We start from the raw sequence: 13,426 nt of genomic DNA, 5'->3' as shown, positions 1-13,426 counted from the left end.
CCACTGAACTACCAGGGCTCCTAATTACATTATAGAAAGGTAAATAATCCAACATGTTTTTCATTTAACTGCTTTATGTTTTCTCTGATAAGAATATAAGGATTTACTGATGACCCTGAGTAAGGTGCAACAAAGATTTTACGCATAGTATTATTACAGTTTTGAGATTTGCTTAAACAACACTGACAGTCAATTGAAAGAAAAATGACCTTTTAATATATTTTAAATAAAATTTCACTTTCTTCAAAGCATTAAACACATCAAAAAACTTCCACTGTTGTGCTTGTTTGGAAAAAGCAAAGCCAAAGTTTTATATTTTTACCTGGTCTTGGTACTGGCTGTGCTGCAGGGGTCTGAGTCTTACGGGCAGATGCACCCTCCTTTAAAAGAATAAAAACTGATGACATCAAATTTCCTTTACATAATAGGTTAACACTTTAATTACTGGGAAAAAAATCCTTATCACTCTGTCTCTCATTCACTCAGTCACTCCATGGATCATGCTATGACACTGTATTTAAAGAAAATAAGTAAAAAATTCTCCTTAGCTTTTATGCTATTAGTTATGAGGTAGTAATAGAAATCTTTTGTGGAAAATAAATTTAAACTGTTACCACAGAGTAGTTACTGGAAGCACGTAATAATTTTCAAGTACTTAATCATCTGCTTATAATTGCTGACAATTTTAATATTTAATTTACCTGTTTTAAAATCCAGTCAACCTTTTTACTAAGCAGTCTCAAAATGAATAAATGATATATAAATCCGTGTTAGAAAGATGTAAACAATTTTACTTTGGAGTATGTAAAAAAAGAAAACAAAACATTTCAAATAATTAAATTCTTCTAAAATCAGGGGAAAAAAATCACATTTATAAAGATGAGATTTGTTAAAATGTGATTTAAGGCAGATGCGACTATCTTCGATGGCAACGGGTTTGTTCGGGGACTATCTTAAAAACTGAATAATAAATTTCAGCTAATTACTGAGGACATTATATGTACAAGGTAATATGCTTGGTACCAATTATAGACTCATAAGTAGATGCATCTCAAGTGCTTAAGATATTTAAAAATAATCTGTCTTTAGTGTAAAAGTTTCAGTAATATTCATACAAACTTTTCATAAAATATTTTTCTTTATAGAAAGACACAAATGTAAAATTCTTAATTATTATGAGTTCATGGAGATTTTTGATTCTAATAGTACTTAACAGAAGGCAAGCTAACAAATATCAAGTGAATTACATAAATCCGCAATAATGAAAATCAGTATTAGGATCATAAAAAAAAAAACCATTTCCAAAGTAACACTGCTAAACAATGTTTATTTTATTATACTACATTCTCTTCAAAATTTGAGATTTTTTACATGGTAGGGTAACCCACATCTTATTTATTTTTTAAATAAATGACTACAAAAATTGGTACAAGCAAAGAAAAATGTATTTCACTTTCAATACAGTGGTATTCCTAGCATTCATGTAGAATGCCAGAAAAACCATTCCCTACTGGAAGAAGTAACAGTAGCAGCAGCAACAACTGACAAAAACTCTCTGAAGTTTAAAAAAAAATCACATGAGGACAGCAGGGTATCCTTTTCAGTAATTCCACTAGTATGTATTTAGTTATATGTTGATACATTTAAAATTTCAGTCACTCCAAGTGTTGGTTTCATGGATATGTTTTTTTTTTTTTTAAATCTATCACGTTTATTCATGATGTAATCATTTTTCTCCAAGTATATTAATGTAAAAATTTCAATTTAAAAGAAGGTAAGTTACTATCAAGGAGGAGAGCATATTATACATTCAACATCATACTCTGAAATTTTCTGATTACATTTGTCTCTAAAATCCCATCACAGGACATAATTGTTTTTATTTTTTGTAATCCCAGTGCCTAAACATAGCATACATTCAATAAATGTCTGTTGAACTGAACTGAGCCCTAGATTTTTTAAAATTAGAAGCCAAGGGATAATCATCAATTAAGAATCCAAGTAAAGTGGTTTTAGCTTCTTATGTCATGTCCCTGTATACTGAGGAATCAACTATTACAACTTAAAATGTGGGGAGGAGGCTTCAAGCATTATCGCTTGTAACATTATAATGTGTAAATATTGCTTCATGGGGGCAGAGTTTAAGTACAAAACAGAAAAAGGCAAAAAGGCAGGAAGAACAGTAATGAGCACATATATATGCAGACATCATTCTATTTATCTTTGACTATCAGGTTGGTTGGATCCAAGTCAAAACCCTTCTTGTGGAATACAGTGAACTAAAGTTCAAAATCACCTGAATATAGTACTATGTGCATATAGGACTACCCTACCAAAACTAAAACATACCTATAATATATGAACAAAGAGTATGGCTTTTAGAAAACAGGTCCGTGAATGGCACAACCACATATAAGTAATATGAAAAAATGTCTTCTCATTAAAAATTATAACCCTTAAGAATTTTTTTTCTACTTTGAATAAGCTAACATTCTGATCCCTTTAAGATCAATAGTGTTTTTTGATTGCTCAGTAAGCAATCTTTGCTTGCTGACCCTTTCTCATCCCAAATCACCCCTTTTTGGTAATAAATACTACCTGCTAGTCACTGGGTAAGACCTTGGTCCTAGGCTAGGCTATCAGAATTCTTCTTTAGAACTTTCTTTTTTTTTTTTTTAATATAAGCCCTCTACCCACAGGGCTACGAGGGGATATACCTAGAATTACTGACGACCATATCCCTTGACTCATGGAGAGAATGAAACTAGCAAACAAGAGGTAAAATACAGCACCCCTTATAACACCTACAACATAGTCTACAAGGCCTATGCTACCTTTAGCCCTTCTTGGATTATACGAGTCACTGAAGTCCCCATTTCACCACTAAACAGATCTCACACACACCATTTTTGTTGAACGGAATTTGTCTAGCTGCAACTGAGTTTTATCTAATTTTGTCCTGTCAATTTATTAAAAATTTGAGTTGCCAAATTCACTACAACTCTGCATAATCTTGGAGTTAGTACATACAAATATACACACACACAGCTATACAACTGTAACACATTTGATTGTGAGATCATTGAAAGAAAATTGAGAAGATGCTTGCTAAACATGTTATTCACGAACGCACAATTCCAGGACGCCCTAGCCAACACTAAGAGCTAACCAAATGTACATTCTACTCTGATTTGCATTATTTTGAAATAAAGTTTTAGAAATCAATGCGTAAGGGACCTCAGAAACCACGCACCCCAACCACAACACCTCCCACTCTAAAGATGAAGGGACACACGGGTAAAGTAGTTTTCAAAGGCTACAAAGCAGTATATTTGGCATGTATTAAGAAACAGGAACAATAATTTAGTAGTAATAGGAAGAGACTGACAGTTTTACATTTTTTAAGATATTTGGAGTGGCAAAAAAATACTACCCAGCTGGGAAAAGAAAGGTATCAGCACGAAAACAACCAAAGAGCTGACAAGTTGTGCCAACTGGAGAGGAAAGCCCTGCATTCTCCTGAAAAGTCAGAAGCATTACAATTTTCCAAGACTTGAGGCAGTCTGCAAAAGAAATAACTGAATTAAAATGGAAGGGGAAGACAGTGATAGAGTCATATTTACAAAGCAAAACAAGGTATGCTATTTACTAGTAATCCAAACTGGTCCTATTTTAACAAGTGAGATACTCTAAAATCTTCTGGTACCAGGAGAAAGAACACTGGAGTCTGTAGCTTGAACAAGTAGGAAATAAAAGAGTATCACAGGAAAAAAAATTGTAGCCAGTATCAGTATGAAAAAGAATAGACTATAAATTCAGTTAATTTGGGGGGGGGGGGATGCTATTTTACACGAAACTGTGAAATACTGAAAACTCTTAATGAAGAAAACAATGTACATATGCAGACTGTATCATTTATCTTCCTGTCTACCGTATTAATGAGCAAAAGTCACACATTTTATAAGTTAAATAATTATATTCTTGCATACTTTTGCCTTTATAAAAAATAATTTCTATGAAATTTGGGTTCGATATTTAGAATTCAAAAGTACTATGATGTTTAAATAACCATTTGAATTTCTAAGTACATTCAGTGAGTTTTTTTTTTTTTTTAAGTGATTTGGAAAAATTGTCATAGAAACGGGAACAGCGACTGTAGACAAATCGAGACCGAAAAACAGAAGATTTTTCTGGAGCAAAGCACTTCAAAACAAATATAAGCACATTTTTTTTCTTAAGACTTGTCATAGTCCAGAGGCATGAGCATAAAAGTTTGCCAACATAGAAAATGGCTAACACATTTCTAAAACAGTACTTTTCCCACCTTTTTAACATGGTAATACAGGTAAAGGGCTCTTAAGTTTGAAAATAAATAACCTTCTCTTTCCATCCATATTTCCAGCAACTCCCTCCAGCTAAGTAACTGCTTACATGGCTGGGTCATATTCTCTCTCATCACCCACCTCAATACAACCTGATGAAAGCAGATGTTATATGTATTTTTAGATAAGAAAAAACTACATTAAGAAACCTATAAGTGGCTTGTCCTAGGTCACACAGCTAGTAAGTGGCAAAAAAAATCCCAGCATCCCAGCTTTTCTACCCCAATCACTACACCTTATTATCTCTCCTTTGAAGACTTCTCGCAGCAACTTTACTTCTTCTCCTCTGTCATTCTCATCTCCCATAATTTAAATGTTACTCTTTTGTGACCTCTTAGCACTCTGTGCATACCTCTATCAAACTCCTCACTATGCAATATAATTCTCTATTTACTTGTCTACTTCCCCAAACTAGTCTGTAAGCTACTTGAGGTCAGGAACTGTCTATTACTCCTCCAACACCTGGTATAAAGCCAGGTGCACAGCAGGTGCTTAATCAATGTATATTTACCTTAAAATCACTGATTCACCACTGTTACACTGGGTAAACTGTTAAATAAAGATGGCAACAATAATTATCATACAGGATTACTGACAGAATTAAACAACATTCACTCGTTCCACATACAGTCAGGGAGAAAATACTATGCGCAAGTAGGAAATGGGAATGCAGCAGTGTAAATAAGGGTGAGGTGGTCCCACCCTTAGGAAGCCTGCAATCTAATGGAGGAGACAGTTTTAAAGAAAATTTAACAACAAATTTATGTGTGTCTATTTCTGTGTGTCTGTATACATGCATTTAGTTATTTTTAAGGTGTGTGTAATATGTATTGTGTTTTCAGCTCAAATGTCCAAGACAAAGTGGGACTAACAACTGTTAAACCATCTTCTTTCAAACATGGCACTACAGACAGAAGCACCATGCCATTCCTCTGCAGCAAAGACCCAAAACACTAAGTAAAACAGATTTAAAAGTAAACCCTGAAACCCTAAGCATCAAATGAAGGGATAAAGAATTAGATCAAGCACCAAATGGAAGAGGACACCAACAGAAAACAGAGAATGAGAAGAGCTATGGAGTGGAGGTTCCCTGCCAGCTAACAGCATGAATTCACCATCTTGGAATGCTGCCAACAATAATCTCAAACAGGGAATACGGGAAGACAACTTCACAGAGCTTCCAACAGCTCCACACATCATATCCTCTCCAGTTCCTCCTGCCTCTCTGCACCGAGCGCCGTGACCCTGAGCAGCACTTGAGAGGACCTGTGGGCCCCATGACCCCGCCTTTCATCGCCCCCCAGCCCTGTGCCACCACGACCTTGATCACAATAAAATTACAGCAACAAGCTCAAACGTATCAATAATCACACTGAACATAAATGGCTTAAATGTACCCATTAACAGACAGAGACAGGATGGATAAAAAACATGAGCCGTCAATGTATAGTAAATTAAAAATCAAAGGATGAAAAAATATATATCAAGAAAACAGCAAATCCAAAGAAGAACAAGAGTAACATTACTACTCTCAGATAAAACAGACTTGAAAACAAAATCCATCATAAAAGACAAAAAAGGGTACTATATAATGATTAAAGGGACAATCCATCATGAAGACTTAACCATAATAAACAGTTACACACCCAATGACAGCACTCCAAAATACATAAAATGAACTCTAATGGCACCAAAAAGAGAAACTGACAGTTCCACAATAACAGTAGGAGACTTCAACACACCACTCTCGGTAAAGGACAGAACACCTAGAAAGCAGCTCAGCAACGATACAGAAGAAGAATCTAAAGGCCACAATCAACCAACTAGACCTCATAGACATATGGAGAACACACCACCCAACAGCAGCAAAGTATACATTCTTTTCCAATGCACATGGAACATTCTCCAGAACACACCACATCTCAGGCCACAAAGCGACTCCCCAAAAATCCAAAATACTGAGATAATACACAGCATCTTCTCTCATCGCAATGCCATAAAAGTAGAAATTAACAACAGGAAGAGCAAGGGAAAAAAATCAAATACATCGAAACTGAATAATACCTTGCTTTTATAAACACCAATGAATGATAGAAATCAAAGATGGAATCAAAAAATTCCTAGGTCAAATGAGAATGAAAACACATCATACCATACATCAAGCAAAGGCAGTGCTCAGAAGTGAATTAATAGCAATAGATACACACATCAAAAAAAGGAACAAAATCAAAGCTTAACTTTACAACTCAATCAAATTGAAAGTGAACTTGAAAAGAAGCCCAAAGACACCAGAAGAAAGGAAATAATAAATATCAGAGCAGAAATAAATGAAATAGAGAAAAGAAAAACAACAGAAAGATTGAACAAAACCAAAAGTCGGTTCCCTGAAAAGATCAACAAACCACCAGCCAAATTAACAAAAGAAAAACATGAGAGGAGGTAAATAACCCAAATAAGAAATGAAATGGGAAATATTACAACAGAATAAAAAGGAAATAAAAAGGATCATAACAGTACTACAAAAAACTGTCCTCCAACAAATTTGAAAACCCAGAGGAAACGGACAAGTTTCTAAAAAAAACACACTACCTACCTAAACTAACACAAACTGAAGTCAAAAATCTGAACAGACCCCATAACAAGAGAAGACACTGAAAAGCTAATTTAAAAAAACTCCCAACAAGAAAAGTCCTGGCCCAGATGGCTTCACTGGAGAATACTACCAAACATTCAGAGAAGAGCTCACACCAGTACTACTAAAACTATTTCAAAACACAGAAAGGAAGGGATACTTCCAAATTCATTCTATGAAGCCAGCATAATCCTGATGCCAAAACCGGCAAAGGCTCCACAAAAAAAAGAAAATTACAGACCAGTATCTCTCATGAATATATAAACCAAAACCCAAAACCAAACCCACTGCTGTCAAGGTGATTCCGGCCCATAGCAACCCTAGAGGACAGAGTAGAACTGCCCCATAGGGTTTCCAAGGAGCACCTGGTGGATTTGAACTGCTGACCTTTTGGTTAGCAGCCTTAGCTCTTAAGCACTATACCACCAGGGTTTCCCTCATGAATATACACGCAGAAATTCTCAACAAAATTCTAGTCAATAGAATTCAGAATCACGTCAAAAAAAAAAAAAAAAACCACAACCAAGTGGGATTTGTAACAGGTATGCAACAATGTTACAACATTAGAAGATCAATCGACATAATCCACCACACAAATAAAAGAATCAGATGATCATATCAATCAACACAGAAAAGGCATTCGATAAAGTCCTACGCCCATTCCTGATAAAAACTCTCAATAAAATAGGAAGAGATGAGAAATTCCACTACATAATAAAGGGCAATTCATACAAAACCAACAGCCAACATTATTCTCAATGGAGAGAGACTGAAAGCATTCCCCCCCACTTGAGAATGGGAAACAGACAAGGATGCCCCTTATCGTCACTCCTATTTAACATTGTTCTGGAAGTCCTAGCTAGAGCAATAAGGCAAGAAAAAGAAATAAAGTGCATCCAAATCGGTAATGAAGAAGTTAAACTGTCCTTATTTGTGGAAGTTGTGATACTATACATAAAGAACCCAAAAGACTCCACAAGAAAACTACCAGAACTAATAGATTCAGCAGAGTAGCAGCATATAAGATAAACAAACAAAAATCAGTTGGCTTCCTATACACCAACATAGAGAACTACGAAAAAGGAAATCAGGAAAGCAATGCCGTTTATAATAGCCCCTAAAAAAAAATAAAATACTTAGGAATAAATCTAACCAGGGATGTAAAAGACCTGTACAAAAAAAAAAAAACAAAACTATAAAACACTGCTACAAGAAACCAACAGAGACCTACAAAAACAGAAAAATATACCATGAGCACAGATAGGTAGACGCAACACTGAAAATGCCAACCCTACCCAAAGCAATCTACAAATACAATGCAATCCTGATCAAAATATCAACAGCATTCTTTAACAAGATGAAAAACTAATCATTAACTTCATATGGAAAGCAAAGAGTCCCCAGATAAGTAAAGCATTATTGAAGATGAACAACACAGTAGGCGAACTCACACTACGTGACCTCAGAACCTATTACATAGCTAGGGTAGTCAAAACAGCCTGATACTGGTACAATTACATACACGTTGGCCAACGGAACAGAACTGAGAACCTAGATGTAAATGTATCCACCTACGGTCACCAGAAAAACGAAACAGGAGCCGTGCCTCACACCACACACAAAAACAAATTCAAAATGGATTACGGACTTAAATGTACAAACTAAAACTGTAACATTCTTAGAAGAAAAAGCAGGGCCAACACTGTCAGAACTAGCTTTCAACAATGGCTTATCTAGCAAGAGTAAAAGCACAAATAGGAAAAAACAAAATAAATAAATGGGATATCATAAAAATTAAAAACTTTTGTTCAGCAAAAGATTTTACCAAAACCATGGCAAGATAGGCTAGCAACTGGGAGAATATCTCCAGGGATCATACATCCAACAAGAATCAAATAACCAAAATATATATAAAACTTTGACAACTTAACAACAAAATAGACAATTATAAAATGGGCAAAGGACTTGAATAGACATTACACCAAAGAGGACATTCAAATGGCCACCAAACAATGAAAAGATGCTCAGCATAATTAGCCAACTGAGAGATGCAAATCGAAACCACAATAAGATACCATTTCACTTCCACCAGGATAACAAAGATAAAAAAGAAAATAAATGCTGGCAAAGATGTGGGGATACTGGATGTGGGAAATGCAAAATGGTAAACCCACCATAGAAAACAGTGTGGCAGCTCCTCAAAAAAACTAAAAATAGAACTACCATATGACCAAGAAATTCCACTCCCAGGTACCGTATTTTTATGCAAATAACACACACCTTCTACTTTTTTTTTTTTTTTTGCCAACTGCACCATCCTCCAGCAAGGTATTTTCATAAGCATGCTATGCCAGTTCTTTTTTTTACTGCAACATGTAAAAAAAAAAAACTGGCATGGTATGCTTATGAAAATATCTCATAGGGAGAAAGGATGGTTGGCAAACAAATGTAGAAGACAGGAGTTATTTGCATAAAAATATGTATACCCAAAAGCCTTGAAAGCAGAGACTTATAAAGAGATTTGTACACAAATATTCATTACAGCACTATTCACAACAGCCAAAAGGTGGAAACAACCTAAATGCCCATCGGCAGATGAATGGATAAACAAACTATGGTACATACATACAATGGAATACTACTCAGCCAGTAGGAGAAATGAAATCTCGATACATGCTACAGTATGCATGGAGACTAAAGACGGTTACGCTGAGCGAAATAAGCCAATCACAAAAGCACAAATATTGTATGACCTCATTTATATAAAAAGACAAGAAAAGGCAAATGTACAGAAACCAAAGTTTATGAGTGGTTACCAGGGACAGGAGGAAGAAAAGGGGGGTTCACAGTGATGGAAAAGCAGCAATAATTAAGGGTACAGTTGCACAGATTATTGTAATTGCTGTCAATAAGTTGTACACCTATAAAAAGTTGAAATGGCAAAAGCTGTGTGACAGATGTATTTACAAAAACGGGGGGAAAAAAAGCTGCTGAGGCTGCTTATGTACAATCAAACACCTCATGGTATTTGGTTCCTTTGTTCGGAGGTTTAGCTTCATGATTTCACGGGACATTCCGGTTAACGGGCCTAAGGACGTGTTTAGTGCTTCTGTTTTACCTCCTAGTTCTTTGTGTAGTGTCCTGGGGTCTTAAAAGCTTGCAAGAGGCCGTCCAATAAAGGACGATTGGTTTCTATTTGCCTGTAGCAACAGAGGAAGAAGGAGCATCAGGAATAGGAGGATGTGGAAAATGTGGCTAGGTGACGCCAGGAACGGCTGTCTTCTCTGCCATGGGACCAAAAGAATGTGGCTAGGTGACTCTAGGAACAGCTGTCTTCTCTGCCATGAGACCAGAAGAACCTGATAGAGTCCGGCTACCATTACTGAACACCTTGATCAAAGAGTCCAGACAAGAATTCTGACCAAAAGGGGGTAAATGCAGAAGAGAATTTCAAATTCTCGTGAACTCCAAACTTTCTGGAGCCATGGAGGCTGGATGAACCCCTCAAACTACTGCCCTGAGATAACCTTTAGACCTTAAACCAAAAATATCCTTTGAAGTCATCTTAAAATCGAACAACAGTTTAGCTTAACTACTAAAAAAGCTCTGCCGAGAGCATTATACTCTAAGAACTATCTGTATGGGATCAAACTGACAACGGCAACTTGAAAGATTAGACAGGAAACTTAGGAAGCAGTAAATGTATAATTAATGAGGGAGAACAACCCAGAAAAGAAGGGTGAAAACAGCTGCACAATTCGTAAAACGTAATCAATGTCATTAAATCGTACATGTAGAAACTGTTGAATTGGTGTATGTTTTTCTATGTATATGCTCAACAACAACAAAAGAAATAAAATTTAGGGGAAAAAAAAGACTTCCTTTCTTGTACAGGCTAAGCAGAATACTACATACACACTACCATTGTGTGTATGTATCACAACTTTTTGAACACTCATCTGTTGATGGGAATTTAGTTTGTTTCCACCTTTTGGCTATTGAGAATCGTGCTGCAACGGACAATGGTATACAAGTCTTTTTTAAGTCTCTTCTTGCAAGTCTTCTGAATATATACCTAGGAGTAGAATTGCTGGGTCATATGGTAGTTCTGGAGCCCTGGTGGTGTAGTGCTAGAGCTCAGCTGTCAGCAGTTCAAATTCACCAGCCTGCTCTGGGAAACCCTATGGGGCAGTTCTACCCTTTCCTATAGGGCCACTACGAGTCAGAATCCACTTAACGCCAAACCGGGGTGGGAGGGGGGGCGGGCGGCGTGGCATGTTTAACTGCCATACTGTTTTCCACAACAGCTGTACCATTTTGCATTCCCATCAGCAATGGATAAAGGTTCCAATTTCCCCACATCCTTGTCAACATTTGTTATTTTCTGGGTTTTTTAACTCAGCCACTCTAGATTCAAAAAAAAAAAAAAAAAAAAAGCCAAACCTGCTCCTGCTGAGTTGATTCCAACTCATGGCAACCCTATAGGACAGAGTAGAACTGTCCCTAGAGTTTCCAAGGAGTAGCCGGTAGATCTGAACTGCCAACCTTTTGGTTAGCCAGCCTGAGCTTCTAACCACTATGCCTAGCAACCAACCAGCCCATTGCCATCAAAGTTGATTCTGACTCATAGCGACCCTACAGGAGAGAGTAAAACTGTCCCATAGGGTTTCCAAGGTGCACCTGGTGGATTCAAACTACCAATCTTTTGGCTAGCAGCCTTAGCACTTAACCACTACACCACCAGGGTTTCCCCACTATGCCTAGTGGGAGTGAACTGGTATCTCATGTGGTTTTGATTTGCATTTCTCTGATAGCTAATGATGTCTGTGCGTCTTTTCCTGCATTTGGTGGCCATTTGAATGTCTTCTTTGGTGAAATGTCCTTTGCCCATTTTATGATTGGGTTATCTGTCTTTCTGTTGCTAAGCTGTCAAAGTTTTATATATATTTAGGTTATTAGATTCTTACTGGATATATGGTTTTTGAAGATTTTTTCCCAGTCAGTAGCTTGTCTTTTCACTTTGGCAAAGTCTCTTCATGAACAAAAGTTTTTAGTTTTTATGATATCCCATTTATTTGTCTTTTATTGTTCGTGGTTTTGTTACTATGCTAGATAATCTGTCGTTTAGAAGGTAGGCCCCATAGCATGTCCCCTGCATTTTCCTGTAAGAATGTTACAGTTTTAGATTGCAAATTTAGGCCCTTAATCTGTTTTGAATTTGGTTTTGTGTATGGTGTGAGGCACGGATCCTGTTTATTTTTCTGTATGTGGAAATCCAGTTTTTCCAACACCATTTATTACTCTTAGTTCCCCCACAGAATGGATTTACCGCCCTCATCAAAAATTAGTTGACCACAGATGTGTGGGTTTACGTAGCCAAACTACTGAGGAATATCTTTCAGAACACAACCCACTTTCCCTTTTTCAGAAATGCTAAACCCTATCCACAGTAGATAAATATACAAATTAAACTGAACCAGTCAGATGTTCTCTCCAGGAGAGTTTGAAATCCAGACTGAGACATGAGCAATCTGAGCTATACTCTTCCTAGCCCTGCTGGCTTGAGGATGACTATGTGCATAAAGGAGCAGAGCACTGGTGTGCAGATGCAGAAAAACCGGCAGGTAACCACGCGTCACCAGAAAGAAACAGAGAAAAGCTTCCCTGATTCATGACAGTTTTTCAAATTCTCACTGTGTTCTTTTAAAGGCCAAGTTACACTTCTGAGTCTTGGGTTCTGTGAAGTATCTCTCTACTATTATAATGTATTTCCACTTCTTGGTTAAGCTGACTCCAGTAGGTTTCTGCTACTTGAAATCTAAACAACCTAGACTAAAATAAATGCTTTAATTAAAATAAGAAAAGAAAAATTCTATTCCTATTCAAATTTACTCAGTAATTAAAAGTTTGAACTGAGACTAAAATATTCATTTTGTTCAGAGTCACAGACAAAACTGGAATATACAGTGCTAATGAGTAACATTACAAAGAAGATATTCGTTGATTAAAAACCTAAATTAATACCAGGTTTTTCATTCACCATTCTTTACAATGAACATTAAACTGGTTCAAAAATGAATGAATCACAAAAAAAAAGAGAGAGAGAGAAAGAGATATATAAACTTAGATAAAAATTAAGTTAGTTAAAGTAGGGATAAGGGGATCACGAAAATCTTATCTCCACAGATTCACTAACTACATTCTAAGATGGTTGACATTCTAAGGCAGTTTTAATATGTGTCACGGAGTCAAGTGGTGCATTTTTCCAGTTGGTGGTAATTACGCAAAATGCATAAAGGTAATCAAATTTTTTATGAAAAGAGAAGAGCAGAGAGAAAGAAAAAAACAGAAGACAAAAACCTTGGAAGGAGCGTAATTTTTACGTATTAGAAAAATCTGTCCTTTTTTAATA

General features: G+C 36.3%; 1 protein-coding gene across 1 annotated transcript in view; it reads right to left on the bottom strand.

The window, feature by feature from the left end:
- The window catches only part of CDC73 (cell division cycle 73), a 140,101-nt gene that overhangs the window by 30,411 nt on the left and 96,264 nt on the right, over positions 1-13,426 (bottom strand). Inside the window, exon 11 of the mRNA XM_049868197.1 lies at positions 323-380. Coding sequence (XP_049724154.1) covers positions 323-380 — 58 coding nt within the window. The remainder of the gene's footprint in view (positions 1-322; positions 381-13,426) is intronic.

Source organism: Elephas maximus, chromosome 24, assembly GCF_024166365.1.
Source record: "Elephas maximus indicus isolate mEleMax1 chromosome 24, mEleMax1 primary haplotype, whole genome shotgun sequence".
Lineage (NCBI taxonomy): Eukaryota > Metazoa > Chordata > Mammalia > Proboscidea > Elephantidae > Elephas > Elephas maximus.
Note: the sequence above shows the minus strand (reverse complement) of the source record. Positions and strands in the feature narration are given on the sequence as shown.